Raw genomic sequence first — 27125 nt, forward strand, 5'->3', positions numbered from 1 at the left:
TTCACCAGCCTATGGAAAACATGCCCTCTACCTACCAAGATTTCAGTTTAATTAGAAACATGACAAAAACCCCCAAACCACCTCCAATTTTTTTTTAATCCTTTCAGAGAAATTATCAATTTGGAAATTCCTCATATTTCTCCTTCTGCCCTAGCTTTGCAGCTTTACAGTGACCTTAAAACTGTTCTCACTTTGGGCTATTTCAGTCTGTTACTGTTTCTGAATCATTATCAAACCTTTTGTGCCAGCAGAACAGTCTGCTGCTGCACAGCCATTTAAAAAATAGGCACCAAGTGGAATGATAGGAGGACTCCAAGAATGCTTTTTCCCTGAAGTGTAAATCCAAACATTGCAGCATTGTACTCTGGAATGTGTATCAGACAGTAAATGAAGAGATATGTAAAATCAGAATGCAAAATACACAATAAAAAGTAAATAGGATCATTAAAGTTTTAAAGGTATGTAAGAATAGCAAGATTTGTTTAGAAATAAATACTTCTTTAGGAAAAAACATATGGAGCAGTCTGGAGCTTGTGCTGCTACTTGTAGAAAATTATGATTACCATTTTTTTAGTACTAATACATAATGAAACTTTTATTCTCCCAATGGCTGTGCTTTCTTAAAGGACAGTTAAAATTATCATCAACTATTCCTGTTACTAGTCCAGTACATAAAAAAGCTACCTAGCAATGAGGTGACATAAGTATTTCTTTCTGCAGCTATACTGCAGAAACTTACTGGACAACATAATTATTTATGCTATGGTAGTACTCAGACTCCCTCCCCGCCCCCAGACTGTACTGAAAGATTCAGAATGAACCAAAAATGGGCCTCATCCCTAGAAGCCAAGAATCTAGTAAGCCGTAACAAATGTAAAACAAAAAAGGGGACAAAACTAATATGTTCATGTTGACCTAACTCATAGCAAGTTCTTTTTAAGAAAAGGATGTGAAAGAGAAGAGTGGCATTGCAGCGGCAACTCCTTTGCAGCAAGGGAGAAGTAAGAAAATGATGATGCTTTCAAATTATAATGTGTGGGAATGGAGAGTTTAGGGAAAGATTCAAGACAGAAGTAATCACCGAGTAGGAAATGACACAAAAGAATAAGACAAAGTTCAGGCAATCCTTGGAATTGAAATGGAAATAAGTAGTTGATCTTTGATCTAACAGATATGGTGTTATGGTCACATCACACTGATATAGTTTTTAATCATATACTCCGCATCACTAAATAACAGTTTTGTATCATGGTAGGCAAAGAAGGAGAGTCCTCAAAATACACCTCTCACCGGTTTTTGCTATTGGCGATTTAGCCTCTCGAATCCATTCAGATTGCAGGATGCTGTGACTCTCACTCCAGCACACCTAATTTTAGTCCTATAAAGCACCTCTGTCCTGCACTTCAGATTTGAGATTGCTTTTGGAGTTGATGGTCTGAAAACCAGGCAAAGAAAAAAAAAATACTAACAGATTCCTTAAAAAAAAAAAAAGTTGTTTTCTAACTGAGGAGTATACCTTTTTCAATGCTGACACTATTTTCTGAGATAAACAATATTTGTCAGCAAGGACTCTTCATTTCAGAATTTTATCTGGGCACATTTTAACAGATGTCATTATGCTTCAGACTATTTTGGAAGTGAAATTGAAGCTAAAGTGAATCAAATCTTGTTTAAGTATAGTTTACTAATCTAAACCTGAAATCATTTTGTGATCTGTGAATGCTGAGTCTGTAAATATTCTATTCAGCTGGCAAAATTGCAGAACTGTCTCATGTGCTTTCCAATGCTGTCAGTACTCTAGTCCCCAGTTCTAGCCTTAAACCCAAAACCACACAGACACACTCCAGTGAGAACTGATCAACTTGCAGAAATGTGAGAGTTTCAAAAGCTCTCATTAGTGACATAAACATCCAGATACTTTATAATTATGGGGGGAAAAAAATAATCAAAAAAGTGAGCACCTGAGAAAAAAGTCTCAAAATGAGCTTGAGTTTTATTTATTTATTTTTTCAGTCAATCAGTTTTTCAGCCTGCCTACCCCTCTACTAGCACCAACACACAAATAGCAGAAAGCATGTTAAACTCTGCAAAGAAGGTATTTCCACTTACTGTTTTTCACTGCAGCCTAGACTACTCCTTACAGTAAGTGTCTTGTGTGTGTCTGCTTAGTGAGTTAACTGAATCCCATTCAGACAATATTAGACCATCTTCCTTGAAAGGACAGTAAGTACAAGTTACTCCCATTACAGACTGTTTAAAAGGATTTAGTGTGCATTTGCTTCATAAATGCCCCATCCTTCTTCACCTTTTAAAAGTTTATCTTTACCAGTGTTCTTTCTTACCCCAACCACTATCTCATAATATTATTTAGGAGAATAAACACAATAGTTAGGATGATAAGCTTATCAGCTGGGGAAGATAACTCTGAGTCATGATATACAATTGAAAAGCAATGGAGGGAACAGGAGTAAGAACTGTGTCTGGTAGGACTACTGCAGCACCACAATGCAGAGGACCATCAGCACTTCAAGAGGGTGAAACTCAACAGTTTATCATGGGCGAGATTCTTCTCTAACTCCTTGCAGTCAGGTTTGGCTTTGATTTACTTGAATAATTTTAGGTATCAACACCAGCAGCAAAGAATGTCCCAGTGAGTGTCAATAATTAAACTAATAATAAAGAAAACCTTACAAGCTTTTTTTGAGAAAAATACCAAAAATTAACCCAATAATCTGATTTACTTTATTACAGTAGAATGCATAATTCAGATTTAGAGGGGCAGAACATCTTGAATTAAGAACAGTATTAATAACCTGTATATATCTCCATATACAGTGACATTGTTCAAAAGGTCCAGAAGCAATTTGCATTGTGCCAGCCTGTTTTGCCTATATGCCATCACAAATTTAAGTAACCTAAAAAGGAAACCTAAATACTTTTTTTTTTTTCTGTTTTTTTTATATCCAATCACTAGCAATAAACTCAGTAACACAGTTCTTAACCCCACTCTCTCCCAGACTTCAGAGTCAAGTACTTGGAAAGTTACCCACCTGTATCCAGCCAGTTTAAAAAAAGTAAATAAAGAGATAGATTAAAGTCTATTTTCAGTCCCCGAGTCTGGGACACAGATGCTTCTGACACTTCTCAGGGCCAGAATCAGCCCAAAAGCACAAACCTACACTGTTTCTCAAAAGACCTGAGCATGGCTCACAGCTTTTCTTTAACACACCAACACGGCAGAAGGAATGCCTAGCTGAAGCGAAGTGACCCAGTATAATAGTTCATATATAACAGCATCTGTCTCCAAGCAGATGATTCAGTGTCACCTCAGCATGACGACATCATTTCCCAGGTGTTTTGAATTGCTGTTCAAAATATTAGGTTTAGCTAACTAAAATCCCATCTCTGTTCAATTTCATATACCTAGAGCTTTTCAGAGTGACCAGGCCTCATACTGTCCAGACATGTAACAACACAGCTAATTTTATATTGCAAAGAGTTTATATTACTTAGGATTAAGCTTCTGTATAAATTGCATGACTACAGTCTCAGTTATGAGTTTGCTTTCTATTAGCTCTAGCAACCTGTAAATAGTTGAGCAGTTTACCAGTCAGCTATTACCATTCTGAAATACATTTCCATGTGAGAAAAAGTGCAAAAGCTTCTACTGCTACTTAGCTCCTCAAATATGAAAACAAATGTTAAATTAATCAATTAAGGTGGAAAAATTAATGAGGCTGCTAGAAGATAAAGTAGAAACACCATTAATTTCCCAACCGATCTGATTCACAGACTTCAGAAAAGGACTACTGTTAGCCTAACTACTTTTATAACAAACCATTATAATATACAGGCTTCACCCCACCTCAAGTTTTGGCAAGATGAAAAGGTACCCAGGCAGAGAGGAAGCAATGTTTTCTTAGAAGAGACAGCCTGTTCAACTGGAGAAGCAGCCAAGAAAGAAGAAAATAGCTGCACATAACAAATATTCCAAAGAAGAAAGATCCCCGACTTTTTTTTTTTTATTTTTTAAATTAGACTTTTAGAGAGCTCTGACCTCAGAGCACAGCATGGTAAAACTGGCAAGAATGTGGCAGTGGGGTAATTCACTATTTTATTAATTTCCCATATCAGCCAAAGCAAAGAGTGAGTTACCTTTGAACTCTTGCCACATATGTGCATCTGTTTTGCATCACTTAACAAGGCTTTCTGAGAAAGCACATTGTGAACGCTGAATGCAGCAAGCTGTGAAAAAGGGTAAGCATCATACCCCAGTGATCCCAGCATTTTACAGGACCTGGGATACAACATTGCATCTCTCGCTAAAGAAACTGTAATCAGAGAAGCTATGTTTAAGAACTCTGTGCTGAAGAAGAAAGGAAAAATGCATTGTCTGTAACAACAGCAGAGATAAACCCAGTCCTGAACTGGACTACCTGTTGGTTACCTGTAGAAATCTTTCCATCACAGGATGAATCTCAGAGCTGAATTCTCAGCAGGGCACGTTATTATGGGATACACTCCAGGCTGCCATACTTCAGCTGTATATGCCATATCAGCTTTTATGCCAGAAGCTTACCTTCTGCACAGAAATCCAACTGCATGGAAAATAGAAGGTTCACTGTTCAATACACAGTATGAGTGCATGCACCTAATAAAATATGTGACATTTAAACCACATTTAGGAAAGAACTCATTTATCACTCAGCCCCTGATCCAGTAAAATCTAAATCTAAATACTGCACTGTTAAGACTGTGCATGACTTCATTCTAGGAAAGGAATGCTACAACTGAACAGTTCAGGTAAAGACCTAATCCGGGAAGGCAAATCATGACAGGCTGCAAAAATGTAGTAATATTTCTGTTCACCAGAACTGGGGCATTAGATGCTAAGTATGACAGTTAGTCTAGATTACAGTGGACGTTTAAGAGCAAATCTGGAAAAACAGTATTCGCTATTTCAATTTGGTGACAGTGAATTCAAACAAATCATCCTATCTGTAATATGTGCTTCATCAGTCACATAGGAAATTCAAATACTTTCTAGAGCATCTCTCACTTTCAGGCATCATCCACAAATTTCAACCACTGGAACAATTCAACTTCCCCGTGTTTTTACAGGGCCTGTACCACCCCTCCTGATACGTACAAACCTCCAATTAATTAGAAATGGCAAGTGACCAACGGCTTATCACGTTTGCACCTGAGATTTCAGAAGAGTCAGCACAAAATAGGATGAGACATATGTCACTAACCAGATATGCCTGACTAAAGATGAGCAAGAGCCAAAGTTATGACAGACCCACGTACGCTCAAATGACCTACCATCAGTAACACGGGGTGTGCGCAGAGGCTACCTATAGCTCCCCAAGATAAAACACCTCGCGTTTTCAAATGTCGGGGCCCACAGAAAAGTACTTCTGAGGAAGCCCCAGGTGGTAGAAGGAGGCTGCTGGCTGAAGGAGGCAGGCTTGCGAGGGAGCCCCATGGACGCCCCCGGGCGAGGGGCTGGTGCTCGGGGTGCTCGGCGGCTCCCGGAGCACGGCACCGCCCTCACGGAGCGGGGACACCCGGGGCACCCGAGACCCGGCCAGGCCCGCCGAACCGCCCCCCCCGAAGGGACAGGCGCGCCCCTCTCCTCCCGCCCGCCTCAGCCGAGCCCGCGGAGCGACGCGGTGCGGCAGGCGCCGGGGTGTCTGGGCGGCGGCGCCGGCCCCGCTGCCGCCCCGAGGAGCGCTAACGAGGGGGCTCCCGTCGGCCGGCCGGCAGCGGGGAGCGCGCTAATGCCCGCCCCCCCCTTGGTTCCCCCTGCCCGCGGCGGCCCCGCACAGCCCGTGCCTGGCGCTGGGCAGCTCTTTGTTATCAACCGCGGCGGGCGGCGGGCGGTGCGCGCGCGCTCGCGCTCGGCCAGGGGGTGGGCGGGCGGCCGAGCACGCGCCGCCGAGGCCGCCGCCCGCCGGCACCTGCCTCCCCTGGGGCGGGCCGCGCCGGGCCCCCCGCGGCGCGGGGCGGAACTTTCAACGCGGGGCCCGCCGCTCCCCTCAGCCGCCGGCGGACAGCGCCCCCCCCCGCTGCCTTTGTGCGCGCAGCCCCCGCGCTCGCCCGCGGATCAGCCTGCTCCGCGCCTCTGCCCGCCCCCCGGCCCTCCTGCCTCGCAGGGCTTTCCCCTCCACCCGTTTCGGTGGGTGGGGGGCGAGTGCCCCCCCGCAGGGGAGCGGCGGCGGGTGTTCCCCTCCGCCGGGCAGGATGGTGGACCTGGACAGCGAGGTGCCCCCGCTCCCACCGCGGTACCGGTTTCGGGACTTGCTGCTGGGCGACCAGGGCTGGCAGAGCGACGACAGGTGAGCGCACCGGTCCGCGGGCGAGGGGGGGGCCGCGGTGACAGGCCGGGAGGGAGCGGGGGCCGCTCCGCGGGCGGAGAGGGGCGGCGCGGGCCCCGCGGAGGGTCCTTACCTGGGGCCCGAGCCCCGGGCGGCCCCGCGGCTGGCAGGCCAGAGGCACGCACCGCCCGCAGCGGGGCAGCCCCGGTGAGAAACTTTCCCGGGAAGGGGACGCGGCGGCCGCCGAGGGGCCCCGCCCCGCAGCCGGCGCTCCCCAGCAAGGCGGTGGGCATCCCGCAGCCTGCGGGGCGCCTCGCCGCTGCGGAAGGGCAGCACCCTCCTCCTGCGGCTGCGGGGGGAGGAAGGGTAGGACAGGTGCCATCCGGTCTCCGGGTGATACGTGCACTGAGGGGAAACCCCGAATAAAACGCGCTTTTGCCGCTTGTCAAAAGCTAACCGCGGGGTCTCTGGGTGTTTTTATTGTCCGGGATGCATGCTTCTTTACATGCAGTTTCTTTTCATGCTAGGATCCTAGGCTTGGCTGTAACTACCATTAATTTATTCCTTTATGAATTATTTCAAGGACTGTCAGCATCTTTAACCAATAGAAAAAGGTATTTGTTTGTCTCGAATCGAATAATGTCTTTAAAATAAAAAAGCCCCTTATATTAAAACAAATAAACAAACCAGGGATGTGTGTTAAATTTCAAAATGCTAAATGAGCAGTATTTATGAACACCCAACAGCATCATGCCACTCTATTTGACCATACAACATGGTGTGTCAGTAGGCTACGACACGATCCCACCTTGCAAAATTGTATGTGAGACCCACTTTGAGGTAACAACTTATTGTGGTCAATGACAAAAGCCAAATTGTCCGGTTATGTGTGATGGCATATAGGATCGATTTTAATTCAATCTCTTTGCATTGTCAGAATGAGTCTTCAACTCAGCAGTCAGAAACTTAGATTTTAATTCTGCTCTACATCATTTAGATTTTAACTACTTTCCTACAGAAAGATGGGTTCTCACTGGTTGGTAACCACAAGATCGTGCAGATATGTAACTAATTGTTACCTTTGCTTAGGGGAATATGCTATACATTGAAGCAATTAAACAAATGATGCTTATTCAGACAATTATGAAATGGTGAATGACATCTTAAGATAGCCACAAAAAATGAATGTTGTTGGTTGAAAATGACAGCATTGTAACTACTAATGGAGAGTTAAAGAGTATGTTTATCAAAGCATGGATTTATAGTTTAAAAATAATTAAACCACAAGTATATTCTGTATTTATAACTTCTGATCACAGTATTCTTTGAAATTTTAGAAAATGTAGAACTTAGCATCTTATACCTACATTTTATTTTCTACTGGAATAGGAAAAAAACCCGCAACCTTTCTTACTTTACCAACTTTATTGAGCTAGGGTTTTGATGGCTAAAATTGTCAAAATATTCTCTATATACCTTTTTGGAGCACTCTGTGGCTTAACACTTTTTCCAGCTCTAGTTTAAACTTCTGTCAAGCACTTGCCTCATACGAGTCGTTTGACTTGAACTTTATAAAGTTACCTTCTCTGGAAGAAGTGTGATCTGGTCTCAAATAGGAAATAGTGTATAAGCAACTGCACAAACCAGAGCATCCATTTAGCTATAGAAATGTCTGTATGCACTTAACAAAATGAAAATAAATCATCCTTAAAAAATATTGATAGCAGAATGATAGCGTAACAGTATTATAAAGCACGGTTATTGTTGGAAAATTGTAGCAAAGGATTACTGGAAAATGAATAGTTTTAATTATTTCATTAATATTCATACAAGCATTACAAGAAAGATCTCTGGTACATCTGAAATGTAAAATATGAATCCAGGACTGAAAATGGTTAGTGGAAATGGCTTTCTAGATCTTCAAGTATTGTCCTGTTGCTGTGACCGGACACAGCTGCACTGTTGCAGGAAGGCCGTGCAGTTGTTTCGCCACAGTGCAATCAGGATTGTGCTTTAGCAGCACTCTCTCCTCCAGCTCTGCAAGTTACCATAGCAGTGTCTTTTGATACTAGCTTTCCAGTAATTGAACAAAGTCTATTCGTAAAAAATCTTGAGTATTGTCTTTTGTTTGTCTACCTTACAATAAATAGGGTCCTGTCCAGACTCCTGTTTTTCTGTACTGGAGGATATCACTTTTGATACTGAAATGCTAATCCAGTCCCATGTTGCTGGTATTTTGCTACTATCCATTATAGAAAAAGCATACGTATTCTGCATAGAAATATTGTCAAATGGAATATTTAGAATATTAGATGTAACTTTCAGGAAATATTTAATGAGAGAGACTGCAGACCTGTGGGGACCCTGAGATCAGCTGCTTATTAGTTAGTAAGGATTAGTATTACACAAGTATATCTTATTTTTAATTGATTGCTTTTTTGTCTTTGCACCCTTATGTAAGTGGTTCAACTTTGGTTTTGGTGAAGCACATCTTTTGTATTCTATTTTAATTAGCGTGCAATACAGATATTGCCAGGGGTGTTGCTTGTAACCCCTTCAGTTGAATGGACATTAACTATGAATGGAATATCTGAACACTAAAATACAGTTGAAGTAGCCTTACAGTATGGCTACACAATGGCAAGTGATCAAGGTAGTTCATTTTAGGAGGTTATTGGCCCTTGGCTGAGATGCTGAAAATAATCTTATGAATATTTCCAGTTCACTGCAACTTCTTAATTCCACTTGCTTTCGACTCCAGCAGTCTGATTTGTATCAAGGGTTTTCCATCTGTGTGGTCTGTGAACTTGGGGTCTGTTACCAGCTGAGCACTTTGTCTTCTGTCTTAGTCCCGTTCCCTTTTTGATCTTCTCAGTCTGTTCATCCTAGAGGTCTCTCTTTTCTCCTTCCATTATGCCCTTTCTGGAAAAATGCTCACTTTTTGCTGGCTGGGAGACATATGTTCCATCTCTGTGTTTTCACATGCTTGTTTATTCTTCAAAGTGGAGAGGAGATGAAATTATTCCTCTCATCTGCCACAAACCACCCTGGATTCTGTGTCACCAAATCACAGTTTCGATAGCATAGTTTGCCAGTAAGTCATATGGTAGTATTTAATAATAAATACGATTGAAATGATACAGACCTCTCCTCTTTTTTTCTGAAAGATACATTTCTGATATAAGCATAGTACCCAATTTTGAAACCTTATTGGTTATGTTTTTTTAGGAGAAGAGTTTGATCAGCTATTTCTTTTAAATGATCCTGCTAATTTATGAAATGCACACATGCTAAAATGCTTAGCTGAATGTAACAGGACTCTGATTCGGGAATTTTTTTCTTAGATCTGTACCTGTTTGGAGTCAGATTTCTAATCTTCATTTTTTTTCTTGAGGACTTCTGTGGTGGAGCCTCTCTCAGACTTCTTTTCTTTTTTTGATGTCTAGCTCATGGTCCATTTCTTACCTGTACTTCTCCAACACAGTAACATCCATCTCACTGTTTTTGCATTTATCTCCCAGAAAAGTAATTCTACTTGCATAGCTTAGATTCCTAACTGACCTTGCAGTTGGCTTCAGTAACAGATGGGTTCTGGGCTGTCATATTTCAGAAACCACCAAATTGGATTGTATATTATTTTTCATAAAAGATGTTGCTGTGTGAAGAAGAACGTGGTGAATCTTTGGCAAATACATTTGTTCAGTAAATAAACTATTTTGAATAATTTATTAATATTCTTGAATTTGCTGCGTGATTTTTCCTGAAAAAAAAAATTGGATGTTAAAACCAGTTTTAGTTTTTGAAGAGCTAGATTTTCGAAGGACCTGGTTCCCTTTGAAAACTGTGGAGATGAAGCTTAATGCTTACAGTACACACATTTTATATGGAATAGTTAAATATACATTTACTCAGAGAGATAATTCTGAGTAAAAACCTACCTGTTTTCCTGTCACTATAAAAAATACTTTGAATATTGCCTGGATCAATTTGAAAAGCTTCTGCAGGACAGGATGTAAAAAGATCAGCCTGGTATCTGGAGCATGTGTGTGTCAAGTGGGTGATTTCTGTGGCAGGTAGGGTAGTGTACCAGGTTTCTTCTGGCCACAAAAATATTCCAGTCACTGGAGTGAGGGTAAAGAGAAGATTAGGTCATTGACTTCTTCACTAATTTTGTAAATAACTACTGTTATCCCTTTGTGAATCTCACATTTTGTTTTCATTATTGAAAGTATCTGAAACTGAAATAAACTGTTTTGATTTGCTGGATATGCTGAGATGTTTCTTGACCATCATAATGCAATTTGTCTTTCAGTTTGGCATCTGGGGAAGGGAGCGGAAATAAAGGGGAAACTCAGTGATTAACACAACAAGTTATTCACCTGTTAATTCAGTGAGGTTTCACTGAATCATGATTGTAACAGTAAATTATGAAATAAAACATTTCATAAACCTACTGATCATCAATCCTTAGTCTTACCAGTGTGTTGAAGAACAAAAATAAAAGTAGAAAATACCATACCTAGTGAAGACCTAACATGTTTAAATCTGGTAAATAATTTGCATCAGAGGAGAGGAGAAAAGAGGGTATTTATTTTAGGTTCCCATGTAGGTTTTGGAAAGATACAATGAAGACGTTATTCACAAAAGAAAATGTTTTCTTGTGTACGTGTATAGTTACCATGTACTTCAAAATAACCAAAACACAGGACACTAGAGATGTAAAGAAAGAATTCGAAGTTAAAAATAAGAAAGCATTTACATTCTGTCGATATCACTGCTTTTTTAGTAAGGTCAGTCATATAAATTCAGTGCTTGAGTATCTTGTAGAGCACAATTCACCTCACATTTCTTAAACCATTTATGTACAGACAGCTAGTCCATTCTTTAGAAGCTTATAAAGATGTTAACGCTCCATTTCTTTTCGTACATTCAAGCAAGCCAGGAATGTTTCCCACCATTGAAGCATGACTGCTGATACTACTGAGCTGTTCAGATTTTCCTTTGCATGCTTTGGCCATAGCCAGCTTGCCAAAACTGTCTTGAACAGTGCAGTGCCCAGGAATGATGTTGTAGTTTGAACCCAGAGGGCCACTGAGCACCACATAGCACTCACTTCTCTCCCCTCAGGGATGGCGAGGGGGAAAATAAAACAAAAGGTTCCAAGATCGAGACAAGGACAGGGAGGGATGACTCACCCATCATGGTCACAGCAAAAGATAGACTCTATTGGGGAAGAAAAAGAACATCAATTTAATTTGAACACCACCACCACTTGATTTATCAATCAGTAGGACAGGGAGATATACAACCCTGCCCCACACAAACTCAACACAAATGATTTGGCAGTTACAGTGTCCAGGGGAACACTCCAAGCAGACAAGTTGCAGGTAGTCTCCCAGTTTGAGAAGCTGAAACAGTTTTCTAATACATACGTAGGCTGTTTTGTGCCATTTAACATCAGTGCCTGGGAATGTGCCTGGGCCAGTTTAACTTACTGGCAGATGTACCTAGAGAGGGTCAAAGTAATTTTATTGTGACGGTAACCTCTACACTTTAACATTACATGCTGCTTCTCCCATTTGTGCTGCTAGTTCCTCTCTTTCTGGTATCCTGTATTTCCTGCACAGTCCCACATTCAGATTATGCGTATATGGTGGACTGTGTTGCAGAGGGATCTATTTGTAAAGCACAGACCTTCTTGTGCTTGGTGACTTCCTTCCTGAAATAGGCAATAAGTGTATTCTGTTCCAGAGTCCTTAAAAAAAGAAAAACACCAACTTGCTGTCAAAGAACTTTGATTTATTGGAATAATTCTTTTCCCACAACATTTTAGAGAAAGAAAAAGAGAAAGAAACATATGGATGTTTTTAAAATATGCAGAGTGAGATTCATTTTATTGACTTCATAAAAATGTATATAGTATTTTTTGTTTTATATACCTTTTACGCTAAGTCCTTTTGGGTTTAGGTAAGATTAAACACTATGTTGGGCTTCCTTTGGACCTCGCACATCAAGTTAAATTCTATTAATGCTGAATATTTCTAGCAATATTAATTAAGAGACCATGAGGTACACATTCCAGCATTGAATTGCTGAATTAATACAGTCTGTCATATGAATAAGTAATTCAACAATCATAAATATCTATAGTACTATTTTATTCTACTGCTGGCTGAAGTTTAGCGTTGTATACAGAGCTAATACGTTCTAGGAAAAATCACTATTACTGTGCTACTTCAAAATCACGTACATCAAGTGGAATAGAAAGCACAAAAAATGAACATAGAAACCCAATATATTTTCCAACACCCACCCTCAGAGCATCAGATTTCATAACTTTTCTGTATGCTGTTGCAATAAGTGTTTACAATTTCACAGTCATGGAACAAAAATTTACATTTTCCAATTCAGTAATTTTTTCTTTTCTGTATATATGTAACAAGACACTTCAACTGGTACTGGAAATACATTCTAAATCCTACTCCTGTGTTGAGATAAAAATTTGAGTAATTTTGCTTCAGTATATACTTTCATGATGAAGCTATAGAGCTAAATTTTACCTTTGTGCAAGAACTGTTCTTACATTGGATACTTAAAGGATTAAATTAAAATCAGCTTTCCTTTCTGATGTGCTTACTGCATAAATGAACATAAGTACCACATATCTGGAAAGGAAAGAGATGCAGATAATTGGAACACCTCCACACATCACTTGGACAATTGTATACTGCTGGTTGTCATGTTGACTGGTTGACTTTCAAGGAACAGCTCCCTACTGTAAATCTCAGAAGGCACTTTAACAGTCATTTGTCACAGTGTGAATTAGTGAGTAAAGCCCTCCCTTTGCCTTTCCTTTCGGAAATCACCTGAGATTGTTAAACTAAAAGAGGATAAAAAGCCCACACATTTCTGAATCAAGTGATTTAAAATATCTCAGTCTAGATTCAACTTGCACAAAAATTCTATTATAATTTCCACAAAAGAAAATTCTATTATGGTTTCTTCAAAATCTTCCTTTTTCCTTCAAGAAATACCTGTAGTCAGTTTGGCCTCAGTTAGAAAACCTCTTAACTTTTATGAGTTCTTCCATTTAACAGAGGCTACAAAATAAAAGGACTTAAGCAAATATTGTCAAATTTATCTTGATTTGTCCTTTTAAATAAATTTTCAAAATAAAGTGGTTGAGAAGCCTAAATTCTATTTTAACAGCTTGATTTTGATTGAAACCGCTCAAGATCTTTAATATTCCAATTCACTAAGAGAGCAAGTATTTTCATATCTGCAGTGGGAGTCTGCACAGTAGTAGTTGGAAAGTTTGCATTGCCCTAAACCCTGAAAAAAATAGCAGCATGTACAGGCCAAACCCCTTTTCACTGTGCAAATCCACCTAAATTAAAAAAGGATTAAAGAAAAATAGTAACATTTGTAAAACCACTGCATTGGCCACACCAAGAGGTCTGCATTTACACTTTTGTGGCAGGTTTAGGAGTACAGTCTCATGTAAGTACAGTCTTACTGTAAGTAAACTGTATGGAGATAATATATCTCCATACTTGCCTTCCTTCTAAATTTATTTTAGGATTGGGTCCCTATTACAGATGAAAGGGAATCAGTTTACTTGTGCAGAAGTAAGAGGAAGTAATGCTTTGTAGAACACAGTTCTGTTAGCCTCATGCTAATTTCTGTTTTAGCATCATTCTTGCAACAACAATGGAAGCACAAATGCATTGTTTCTATATTCCACTTAAACTAGCACACACTGGAATTGGGGGAAGGACATGAAAAGAGAAGAGGAGCACTTCAGTGCTGTTATTACTGTATCTGTTCGAGGAAGATTTTGGTGGTATGCCCCAGCAAAAATTTTCTAGTGTGGAACAGGTTTAAGTGTCTCAGCTTAAAAACTCCCACAGATCAAGTAGTCTTCCTCCTCTGGGACAACATGATGCACAGTTTGTAAACATGCTTGGTACTTCAGTCATTACTTAATTATACACTTATTACTTTTGAAGCTCTTACTTTTCCATCTAGAACTTAATACATACTACTTTACATCTGGCAGACGCTATAATACTCCATGGGGAACTGAAGTTCTTTCCCAAATGATTTCTCTCTTAGTTTTATGATTATTATTCTATCACAGCCAATGATTATAATTATTTGTTTTATAACAGTAACTTCTGTGCTGCACTATGCGTTACTCTCAGAATGACTTTTCTATAACAAATGGTAACATTGATTCATATCATCTCCCTTTTATCCTGTAACAAAGAAATACCTGAAGCTTCAAAATACTTTTATTGTAAAATAAATCTGCCAACTATTTCAGCTGTACATACTCAGATTCTAGACTCCACAATTAAAGGTGATCTTTTGTACTGAATTCTGATACATACAATAAGCCCAAGTACTTTTACTAATCCACTAGACGCTTTAAAAGTACATTATTCATATTTTTTCAACTAAAGGAGCAAGTTAAGTCCTTCCCAGAGGCCTGCACACCATGGTCCCTTAATCTCTGTGTCACTGGAGTGAATGCCACTAAAAAACTGTAAATGTTCTGCAGCACAGAAGATTTGGTACACAGTGCCTTAAAACAGCTGTTAAAGATTTCAGCCTCCCCCGTGCAATCATCTGCTAATTATGTTAGCAGTCAACTTCCTGGTGGGAAGTAGCAGTAAAACAGAAACAGTCATTAAGAGACAAAACCCAGTGTTTATACTCACAGATAAAAACAGTGATATTATTATTTACTCAGAAGTATCTCTTGAAGGACAAATCCTGTCTCCACTGACAGAGATATCTGTTAGGAAGTGCTGAATTTTATGGTGGAAAGCAGGTTGCTAAGTCTGACATCGCTGTGCTTGATTTGCCGAGTATTGAGCTGTGGCAGAAGGGGAGAGAAGGCATTAGGTTAAGATCAGTGCAAGTTATCTACTGAGTTAGCAAAAAGAAGACGACTTTGCCTACCCCTCTGCCTGGGTCTTACAAGTCTCCTGCCAACTTTAGCCATTAATAACTGCATATCTAACAGCTAGCACAAGGATCATATGCCTGGCAGGGGCAATTGCATGATTTGAGCAACATTCCTCACTATGGATTAGCTCTGCCAGGAAAGTCCAGCCCTGCCTCCTAGATTCTGTACCCTGAGTCAAACCACTGGCTTTTTGCAAAGAAAAGAGTTTGCGCTTTAGCTTTTTATGGTGTTAAAGTTAATAGCATTTACTGTACTTCAAGTATCTTTAAGTTACAGATCTCCTTCAGGGTATAGTGATGGTTAAAATATTTAATAAGGAGTAAACACTATAAAATAGTCTCACTCTTTTATTGTTTTAAATAGCCAAAAAAGTTCTAGAGGTTTATGTTTTTCTCACTTTGTTTTCTCTTCCCCTTGTGACTAGAGAAAACTGCAGCACAGATGAAAGCAGTGTTACCAAACCGAATCTGAAACAAATACAGATGGGAAAAACAACAAGCAGAGTTGCAAATGGAAAACTGTGGTTATATTTGTTCCTTATGTGACAGCACCTGTTAATACACAACATTTCCTGACTCTAGGAGGGGATTTAGTTTTCCATCGTCACACCAAATTCAGAAGAACCTAAGGGCACTGGTCACTTACCACTATTGCCCTGTAATTCTCACCATAAAGCAGACAGCTATAACAGAGATGGTCTAAAGGCTAAGCTCTGGATTTAGCTGAATGTACCCTTTTGAAAAGTGAGCAAGCTGTTTTCACTGTGTACCACAATCTAGCATTTGATCACTTGTTCAAAGGGGCTTAATCAATGAAAAAATAACTTTAAAAAGGCATTTTTTTAGATATTGCCCAGTTTTTAATTACTGTTTTGTTCTCTCAGTAGTCATTCAAAAAAGATAGTACAAACACAAAAAGTGGAATGAAATATTCTGTTATGTGCAGATGTTGATTAGTCAACCAGGTTTTATAAAGACTATCAAAATCTATGTAGATTTTTCACCCATCTAAGAATATCATAAAAGTGAAGCTTATCTCACAAGACTAGTTCTAGATACCATGTCTTATTGACACTGAAGAATTCATGTACAAACTGTATTCAGTGGCCCACATGATAATTTATTTCTTTGCTGAGACTGACCACAGATTGCATGAAAATTACAATTCAGCTAAAATGATACGAACCACATTCAAAATGCACTGAATTAATTTTAAAGGCTTGATTAGTTCTTGCTTCCCATTTTTCCTCTTATTTGGCAGTTCACAGATCACAATCTGAGTCCAGGAAAAATCAACAAAGTTAAATTTGTGCTGATATTATGAATCCATTTAATACAATTAATTGTGGCAGTTACTGTTTGTGACTAGCTCAACTGGTCTTTCACAGTGTTGGGATTTTAGTGTGATGTTGGCGGAGTGCTGCATGTGGTTGGAAGAACAAGGCTGGCTAGTAGAAATGTTTCAGAGTATAGAGTATCTCAGAAGTATCTCTGAGTGGGTAAGAGAGAGGGAACTTCTGTGAGCCTCTAATAGGCAGTCTTCTGACATATACCATGGGCTAGTCTGAGACTGTTGTGAAAGACCTCAGGTTTTGCTTTTAATTCCAGAAAAAATGAGCTGTTAGAAGATCACCATTGTTAAAATTATGAGGTGAATGTCTTCTTCCAAGGCAGAGATGACTGGGAATGTAGTTGTCTAGCAACCTGCTGCTACTTGACTTCAGGCTAAGGTGAGCTGAGCATTTAGAAATACCTTTTCCTTTTAAAATTCCCTTTTTACAAGGAGTCACATGGAGAATACAAGGGGGAATGGGTACAAGTTACTCCTGGGGAGACACTGATTGGACACAAGAGGAAAATTTTTCACAATGAGAACGATAAGCCAGTGGAATAATCTTCCCAGGGAAGTGTTGGATTTCCCAACATTGCACACTTTTAAGATTCAGCTGGACAGGGTGCTGGGCCATCTTGTCTAGACCAGTCTTCTGGCAAGAAAGGTTGGACCAGATGATCCTTGAGGTCACTTCGAACCTGGTATTCTATGATTCTAATATCAATACAGCCAGTCTGGTTCAAAAACATAGATCACTCCTCATTGTATGAATATATTCCACACAAATCTGATCAGTGTTAAGATCTGTATAAGACGACAAGATGACAGAACAATACCTGTCCTAACCCACCTCACCAATACAGTTAGCTAAAGAGATCTTGAGTAATTTGACTCTCACCAAAGCCAGGAAACTCTGAAATTTCTGCATTCATTTGGGAAGTCACATTTAAGGAAAAAAAAAAGTGTTTACATTGAACAGGCCAATTTTCTGAAGGCACTTGCTAAATGATTTTCTAAACACACACAAGGCACATTATGAAAGTTTGAAGTTATTACTTTGAAAAATTAAATAATGGGCATACTATTCTACCAATCATACTGCTGATGAGCAGCATTTTACTTCCCAGAGTACTGAGGTGTTAAGTGCTATTTAACATGAATAAAGATCATAGACTCATAGACTAGTTTGAGTTGGAAGGGACCTTAAAGATCATACCGTTCCAACCCCCCTGCCATAAGCAGGGACACCTTCCAGCCCCATCCAACCTGGCCTTGAACACTGCCAGGGAGGGTGCAGCCACAGCTTCTCTGGGCAACCTGTGCCAGTGCCTCACCAGCCTCACAGTAAAGAATTTTTTCCTTAGCTCTAATCTAAATCTGCCCTCTTTCAGTTTAAAACTGTTACCCCTCGTCCTATTCCTACACGCTCTGATAAAGAGTCCCTCCCCAGCTTTCCCCACCTCCTTCGACCTGCTGGCCACACTTCTTTTGATGCAGCCCAGGATACAGTTGGCTTTCTGGGCTGAGAGCGCACATTGCTGGCTCAGTTTTCCATCTACTACTACTCCCAAGTCCTTCTCCACAGGCCTGCTCTCAATCCACTCCTCACCCAGCCTGTATTTGTGTTTGGGATTGCCCCAACCCATGTGCAGGGCCTTTCATCTGGCCTTGTTGAACTTCATGAGGTTCGCACGGGCCCACCTCTCCAGCCTGTCCAGGTCCCTCTGGATGGCACATCCCTTCCCTCCAGCGTGTCGACTGCACCACACAGCTTGGTGTCGTCAGTGAACTTGCTGAGGGTGCACTCCATCCCACTGTCCATGACCCCAACAAAGACGTTAAACAGCACTGGTCCCAACACCGACCCCTGAGGAACGCCACTCGTCACTGCTCTCCTCTTGGACATCGAGCTGTTGACCGCAACTCTTTGAGTGCGACCGTCCAGCCAATTCCTTATTCACTGAGTCCAGGTAGATGGCATCAGTTGATCTTCCCTTATCCACCAATGCTGTAACCCTGTCGTAGAAGGCCACCAAATTTGTCAGGCATGATTTGCCCTTAGTGAAGCCATGTTGGCTGTCACCAATCACCTCCTTGTTTTCCATGTGCCCTAGCAGAGTTTCCAGGAGGATCTGCTCCATGATCTTGCCGGGCACAGAGGTGAGACTGACTGGCCTGTAGTTCCCTGGGTCTTTCTTTTATTCTCTTTTTAACAATGGGGTTTATGTTTCTCCTTTTCCAGTCAGCGGGAGCTTCACTGGACTGCCACAACTTCTCAAATATGGAGATGGATAGTGACTTAGCCACTTCATCCGCCAGTTCCCTCAGGACCTGTGGATGACAGAATTAAACTTTTAAAATATTGTGAAAATTGATATTTTAAATTTTTCTTAATCTAATGAGAAGGCAATTAAAACCATGCCTTATGATTAATCAGGAAGTGTAATAGCTCACACTGAATAAGGAGACTGAGATTTAGATAAAGTCATTAATTATATGTACCGTTAGCTGTGGAGAGAACAGTAACAGACAGGTGACATTTTAGAGATAATAATGACTTTTAAATACTTGTTCTATTACGTATTCAAAGTTCTTGAATCATTGCCACTCCTTAATGAGACATTTACAGTTTGTATTAAAATTTTCTACATTTTTTTAATGTAAAACAATAATCATATGCTATGGTTGTACCTTGCAGCAAGCTGCGTTCGAAAGGAAGAAAGCAATTCCACACCACTGTTACATATATTACAGTGTATACATATGTTAAGCTGCAAGTATTACTTCAGAAATACTATGTGTTTTATCCTCCACCTGGATGACAACATTGAAGCTAAAGCACCTTTAAGTACTAGAGGATAAATATAGATATGTATCAATGCACAATTCTTTTAGGAAGCGTCATCAGCAGGAAATGTCATCAGCACTCTTCTGTTGATTTGGTAAACGGAGTCTCTGACAAACTTTTCTCTGTGGGAAAAACATCAGGCGAGACTCCTACCATCAGTACTGGGCTTTTGTTTTATGCCTTTTTCTGAGTCTTTGCCTGAATACTATTCCTCTTGGCATTTATCTGTTAAATGTTTGCCTTTGACCTTTGTGTAATTGTTAAACATGTGATCATGGGAGACTGAAAGCATATATAGCTCCCATAATTTCAGGGAAATTGTGATAATCTCAGATTCAGCTCTATATTTACTTTGCAGAGTAGTTGGCATTCTAATGGCAGCTTTTGCGGTATTGTATAAGTGTTTCCAGATTGCAAGTCTGAACTGTTTGAATATGTAACTTCAAAAAAAGAAAAAAAGATTCTCCGAAAGTTACCCTGATCCTGGACATGTGTAAAAAACATGTGCAGTATCACTTTTTTTTTTTTCTTCTATCTTTTTCACTTCTTAACACTTCAGCTATACATGGAATCTCAGATAAGTTCTTTCTAGGCTTGCTAAAGTATCTGTGGGAAGTTCCTGACAAATTTAAGTTGACTTTTTACTATTTTTTTCCTTTCAGTTCAGTCGTGGTTCCTATAATTTCTTACCTTGTAATAAACAAATACTGCTAATCTAAGTAAAGATGTAGACAAGTGGGGAATTGAACAGAGTACAGAAAAAATGAATGAAACGTTTAAACTAACTTTATTTATTGCTATGGATATCGTATACTTGCACCCTACCTAATTTAATATTACTTCTGTCAGTAGAAGGGAAAATGTAGCTTGCAGAAGAAATAAATGTTTGCACAAGAAAAATTTAGTTTAAACAGTCTGATGTAAATTTTATTCCATGCTTCAGTGTTTTGTGACAATGATCAGTACACATTTTTGGAATACAGTCAAAAAGATAATGGCGTAATATTTTTAGTTACTAAAACTTCTAAAAATAGTAAAATCTAGTATCATTATCTGTAAGGATACTATTATTAACAAGTGATATTTCTCCTTTGGCAATACTGCCAGCTCTGACTAGAGTCAAGAAAGTGTGATAAAAACTAGACTTCATGGGGTATTGTTGTGGGGTTTTTTTCCTCATAAATAGAGTTCATATGAAGGTAAAGAACTATGAGAATTAGCTAGATATTTATTTTAGATGAAAAGGACTATGCGCATTTACCACACAACTTGGTCAGTAAATTTCCGTAGTGACTTTCATCAACTCTGAAGAGGCTAGTTTAATCCTTCCCTCAAAAGAAACTGAAGAAAGGCTAAATTATTATACTGAATAGTGGTTTGATGAGAATTAGCACAAAGCTTGATTTTAATTGGCAGTCTAATCTCTTCAAAGCCAAAAATCTTTTTCAAGTACTTTTCTGCTTATCTGATCAAGTAAAGATTCACACTCCAAAAAGTTCTATATCAATTTTCACTTTAGATCGTAGGACAAAAAAGAGATTTCAGCATTTATGCCCTAGTACAAAACCTAATGTAGGTAACCTGTTAAAGGCCTTATTCCATAGAAATTATGCACAAATGGAAAAAAAACCCCAAACCAACTCTATTCCTTGTTTGCCATGCTCCCCTCTTCTCATAATCGCTCCTTCACATCCAACAGATTTAGAGCTGAGACTGCATATTGTGGAAGCAAAACACCAATGTTTTATCCATCAGATTGCCATGCAACCTTAAGTGGATTTGTACAATATTGTTTTGGCCAGAGTTTCATTCTCTGTGTATCATTAATATTCATCAAGATACTGTAAAAATACTAAATCTGCATGAAGAAAGCCAAAAAGTGTTCCAGCAGTTATGGAGAAATGGGACACACATGCATACATGACCCACAACTTCTTTTTAAGTAACTAGCATAGAGATTTTAATCTTTTTACACTGAATATCACCTTCTACTACAAGTAGTCCTGTTTATTTCAATGGGAGTATTTATGGGGCTTAGTCTGAGTAGAAGAGGTTATTTTCTGTTGAAGAGAAAGCATCCCAGGCTATACAGTATCAAGCTTTATGAACAACTTTACTCATTGCACCTTGACCCATTGTAACTTACTAAGGCACCAGATATACCTGCACAGATTTTTGAATATATGGAAAACTCAAAGCTAGTTTCACTAGAATAAATTTAAGCATAATAGGTGAAAACCACAACTAATCTAAACAAATGTTCTGTGAATTCATATGCTGATTTTTTCATTATCAAATGTGAAATAATAGTTTATTATTCTAAGTCTCGGTTTGATAAATGACATATATGTGTACATTTTCACCCCCTACAAAGTTGGGATGTATGTACAACTAATAATTGCTGGCCCCATTAGAGTAGTGCTACTCTGTATTGAGGTTCATGGAACATTACACCAGTGAACCACTGTTTTACATTACATAGTATATTTTAAATGGGGGAGTTCCCAGTGCATACTGTTAGGTTGTAAATAGAGTATTTCAGGTGACATCTCAGTGACCAGTGTTTGACAATGTAAAGATATTCTAGAAGATTGAGTACTTCACGGATAAGACGTGTATCTGCCAAAATACTGAAAAGAATATGTTAATTTGTTGTTATTCAGTATTTTAAGAATGGACATGCTTTGGGCACTTCTGAGAATATAACTGCTCTACAAGTCCAATGCTAAACAATGAGCCAATATGAAAATGATAACTGGATATTGTAGCATTTGGTTTTCTTGTAAACCGTAGCACCAGATCCCATTTCAAGTACTCTTGCCCCTTGTCCAGGAGAGTCTAAACTGGATAATATGAAGTATCAGGAGTCTGGGAAATTTAGTTATATTATGAAGCAAAGCATGTCCAATATTTCTTTTAATTTCATTTATTTTCATTTGGAAAGTACACCAGGCTGAAGATTACAGTGTCAAATAATGAACTGAAACTTTTAACAATTTTTTTTTTACTTTAAAGCTTTATATCAGAATGTAAATATCTGGCATCAGAGATAAGCTCGCATTTAAAGTAGGTAGCATTTAGGTAGCTAAGAGGAAGTTTTCCTCTCATTAACATTACAAGGAAAACTCTCATAAATTACTACATAGTTTTGTAACCATATACAGAAGATCTAAATCTTACTCTGAAGTCTGATTGAGATTTTGATGTTACACAGATAAGCATAAAAAATAAAATTACAGTGTCAAGTTGATAATCATAATAAAAAAAATTTGTCATATGTGTTTAAAGTTAATTCAGTAAATTCGTTGAAAGTTTGGTGATTTTCAGAAGCATCAAAGAGAAAAGCCAGAGTGGTATAAAAAATTTCCCATTGCTGTTTGATCATTTCACCCAGAATACAGTAGCGTAAGTAGGATTGGTGGATAAATGCTGAAATACATAAATAGACTCCATAAACAGGGTAGGAACACTATTTAACAGTATATTTCAATATGTCTGAGATACACTTCTCCATTTCCAGTGGAGAAGTAGTTCAACACAGTCCACTGGAATAAAGTTATTCTATTGATAAATTATATTAATTTCCTTTTCAACTGTGCAGAATTGCAAAAAAAAATTCTGAGAAAAACAAAACCAAAAACTCCAGGTAGACCAGTTTATTTCATCTCTGAGTCTAGACTGAATTCAGGCTACATCTTTCTCAACAAATTTCCCCAAACCAGTCATTATCTCATGGCTTCATTAATTATAAGAATCTGGACCATTTTGAAGACAAGACATTTTACAGTGTCATTTTAACTGAGACTGTTTCCTTCACATTAGTGATTATAATGTACATTTCACAACACTGAGTTATGAGAGCATGATTTTATAACTTTTATCTATTTGTAGTTTTTGTGGTGACATTTTAGAGTTGGAGAGTAGAGTGCTGAAATAAGCAAGTGACCACAGACAATACAAAAAGACTAAGCTACAGAAGGGATTTGAATCAGGATCTCAAAGACATGTAACAGAAGGCCACATTTTCTCTTACCTATCATTAGATGGGTAGACTAGATGTTAACGTTTAAAATGTAGGAAGCGAAACAACCATAGTCTTTCTGCTCTTCCAGTGCAGGTGGTAAACTACAAGTTCTAAGCTTTCCATTGTCTTTCAGGTAGTTTCTCAGACTTCCAACTGTAACAATGCAATTTCAGACCTTTCAGTTCAGTCACAGAGGTACCAGGAGGGGAAGATGGATACATGCAGTTTTTATGAGCTATTAGAAAAGGAAAAAAGGAAAAAAAGGCCTCGGAACTCTGGTTTTCTGAATCACACACACTTGGAAACTGTTCATATTTCTTTTCCCTTTCCTTATTAAAAAAAAATACCCTCCATTTTCATTACAAAAAAAAAACATAGAAAAGAGTGTATGTTCCTTTATGAAAAAGGATTTTGTACCATTTTATTTTTCAAGTTAAGTTACCTTCCTATTCAGTAGGCACTTTTCCTCTTTGACTTTCAAGCTAATTTGTATTAAAAATGTAAAAATAAGATATGTTTCTGTAGCAATAATAGCATTTTTACTGTACAGTCTTTCCAAAATAAAATGTCTTCTGTGAGGATGGGCACTGACTTTGTGTTATATCAACCCTGTTTATTTAATTTTTGGGTTGTTTACTTCTTTTCCTTATTATAAGCATTTGATTTTTTACCTTTGATATCAATCTCCAGAGAACCTTTTCAAATGCCTTATAAAAATTTAAGTACATGATGTTCACTTCAGACTTCCCCCTTATCTATCTCTTCCAATTATCTCATAATGGAGCAGAGTGCTACAGCTCATACTCTATTTATATCTGTCATTTGCTTCACTCTTAGTTTGTTCCCAGGCTAAATCCAACTGGTAGGTCTTGGCATGGGTGCCATTTATTCTTTTTCATCTCTTGTTGACATTCTAACGAGTACTTATATTTTTACCATTCCTAATGTACATTATAAGAATATTTTTGTTTGCCTTTTGCCATGATTTTATTTAGCTGCTATTTTTAACTCTTTACTCTTATCTCTAATACTGTGGTTACAAAACATGTCAATTCAGTATCTGGCATTATAGCCTAGTCTCTGTGCCTGAAAACTAAAATTTTAGCAGTGTTAGGAGTACAACTATATATAAAACTAAGCAGAATTATGATATTTATTGAATAACATTAATCATATATCTGAGACTACTATACCCATGCATGTTCTTCACATCCAATTAGGAGTTGTGTGGATATATTTGTGCTAAGAACATGGCTTATGCAACTCCACAGAAATTGAAATCACTCCACGCTGAGCATTATCTGCTGTCTGTTTAAAATATTAAGGTGTTCTCCAACTTAAGTGGCTATAGAATTGGATCCTTAAGACTCTTATATGTAATTTTTTTAAGACAAAGCATTCTTGGGAGTTCCTAAAGAGAAAAATGGGCAAAAGAACATTGGAAGGAAAGCATTGTGATATACAAAAATCTGATTTTGAACTTCATATCTACTTGCCTCGTATTTTTATTATTAATTGTATTTCGATACAATCTAGAGACCTTGAATGTAGGTCAGACCATTGTAGAAAAGCACCATAGGGAGCTAGAGGAGCATACGATTCCTATTTCAAAAAGAATGTGGCAGGAGTCAACCAATGTGCAGCAAGTGGACGGAGCACAGGACCAGGATGTATAGATCAAATTTGAATCAAACAATGAGGAATTCAGTGTACTGAACTGCCCCTAATCCTGAAGACGTACGAAAGACTGATACTTGAGAGGCACTTTTAGAGAGAAGAACATTTGAAAGCAGCAAACATGAAAATGGAAGCATGACTGAAGGAAAAATAGGCAAGGTTACAGCAGTAAATGGAACACAGCCTTCCTCTAGACAGAACAGTGGCTTGATAACCTTCATGTGTAGATGGTGTTTATGCAGTAGAATAGGACAGGGGATTCAGCTGTTGACTGTGGGTAACTATTCTACAGATTCAGTTTAGCACAAAAAAAGATGACCCATAAAAGCCTCCTTTTGAGAATACAGTGCTTATGCATCTTCTTGTACTTCTTTCAAACACAGTTCTGACTAGGCCTCTAAAAGGATCAATTTTGATCCTAGGTTAATGGTTGGACTAGATGATCTTCAAGGTCCTTTCCAACCTAGATGATTCTGTGATTCTGTGATTTTATGAACACTACAGATTGAAATAGGGAACTATATCATGCTTTATTTTAGGAAGCTAGCAGTGTCCAATGTTGTTTCAGTTGACTGTAAATATATACATCTGAAAGTTAAAACTGTAAGCTTTGTAACTGACATTGTTAAAAGGGTGAAAGCTCTTTTGCCAGTCATATTTGTCTTTGCTCAATTAGGTTTCTTGTAAAATTGAAGAGTATCTGCACTAAGGCAGACTATTTAGTCTGTTATTTAGCAGATTGAACTGGTCTGTTTGGTCAGTTATTTAGCAGACAGTGGTAAGAGGAAATAATGTAAGAGCAGAGCAAGTAACACACTGTTGCTTGTTTTAACATAGCCTCATTCTGTTATACCCTCTTTTCCTACTTTCCCCTCCATCAACTCTCATCCCATTCCTATGTATATTCCCATATTCTCTCCATTTTGTTCTTACGATCAATATAGTTATTATTGAAACAAATCATCAGCATTTTCCCAATGATACCAAAGTGCTCCTGATGCTGTGTTCTGAAGAGCTAAAATGTGCTCTGGAACTTTTGTATTAGTTAACATTCTCAAAATGTTATTAGACAGTCTAATACAGGCAGTGTGATTAAGGAAAGGTTGCAGAGGAACATCTGTACTATCTTAGACAGAAGTAACTTGTGTTTGTGAAATGGGCTTTGACTGCATGATTATTAGCATGATCAAGTAAACAAGTGATACGTTCTGCTTAAACTACCCCTGTAGGAGCTCTAACATCCAAATGGTGACAGGTATATGATTTTTTCATAATCCACTTCAAAATATTTTAGCACTTTTAAGAACACTGTTTAGGGAATTGGCCTATATTGTCTCAGTTTAGGGAATTAATTTTGAAAATAAGATAATAACATTTGTCTAGACTTTAAGGAGACAAAAATGCACAAACTAATTTATTTTTGAAATGCTGTTTATAAATATATAGATTTGCCAGTTGCAAAAATTCTGAATGAATGTGTAATAGAAGTATGACAGCTATTATTACCATATTATGAATGCCATAGATATTTTACAGAATGAGTGGAAGGCCTTTCCTAAAAGGCTCACTAGCCTAAGGACCAGTGCTGGAAGTATGTATAGCCAGCAAAAGTCTCACTGGTAATGAATGAACAGCAGTTTATTATGCTAAATCAAGGTTTTAGTTTTAAACGTAGTTATGGATAACATCAGTTTTTTTTAACAAGACTTGATAGCAACATAAACCCAGATACTTATAATCACATTTTGGAATGCAATTCTATGGTCTTTTACACCAGTATAGATATAGTTCATAATCATTGTAAGTCAGTGAAACACTGCAGTTGCACTGCCTTTTCCACTATCCCAGTGTGTTTGCTCCTGCTATACCTTTGCGTTAGCTGTGATAATCACAATGATTAAGACGACTCTGATCAACAAACTGATCCAATTGAAAACTCTCTCTCCAAAG

At 38.7% G+C, this 27125-nt stretch overlaps 1 protein-coding gene across 4 annotated transcripts in view; it reads left to right on the forward strand.

Annotated features, from left to right (window-relative positions):
* The first annotated feature begins 6246 nt into the window (after positions 1-6246).
* The window catches only part of KCNT2 (potassium sodium-activated channel subfamily T member 2), a 151142-nt gene continuing 130263 nt past the window's right edge, over positions 6247-27125 (forward strand). For all 4 annotated transcript variants that reach the window (XM_074877225.1, XM_074877226.1, XM_074877227.1 and 1 more), the window contains exon 1: positions 6247-6341. In XM_074877225.1, the coding sequence (XP_074733326.1) occupies positions 6247-6341 (95 nt within the window). The remainder of the gene's footprint in view (positions 6342-27125) is intronic.

Source organism: Strix uralensis, chromosome 8 (genome assembly GCF_047716275.1).
Source record: "Strix uralensis isolate ZFMK-TIS-50842 chromosome 8, bStrUra1, whole genome shotgun sequence".
Taxonomy (NCBI): domain Eukaryota; kingdom Metazoa; phylum Chordata; class Aves; order Strigiformes; family Strigidae; genus Strix; species Strix uralensis.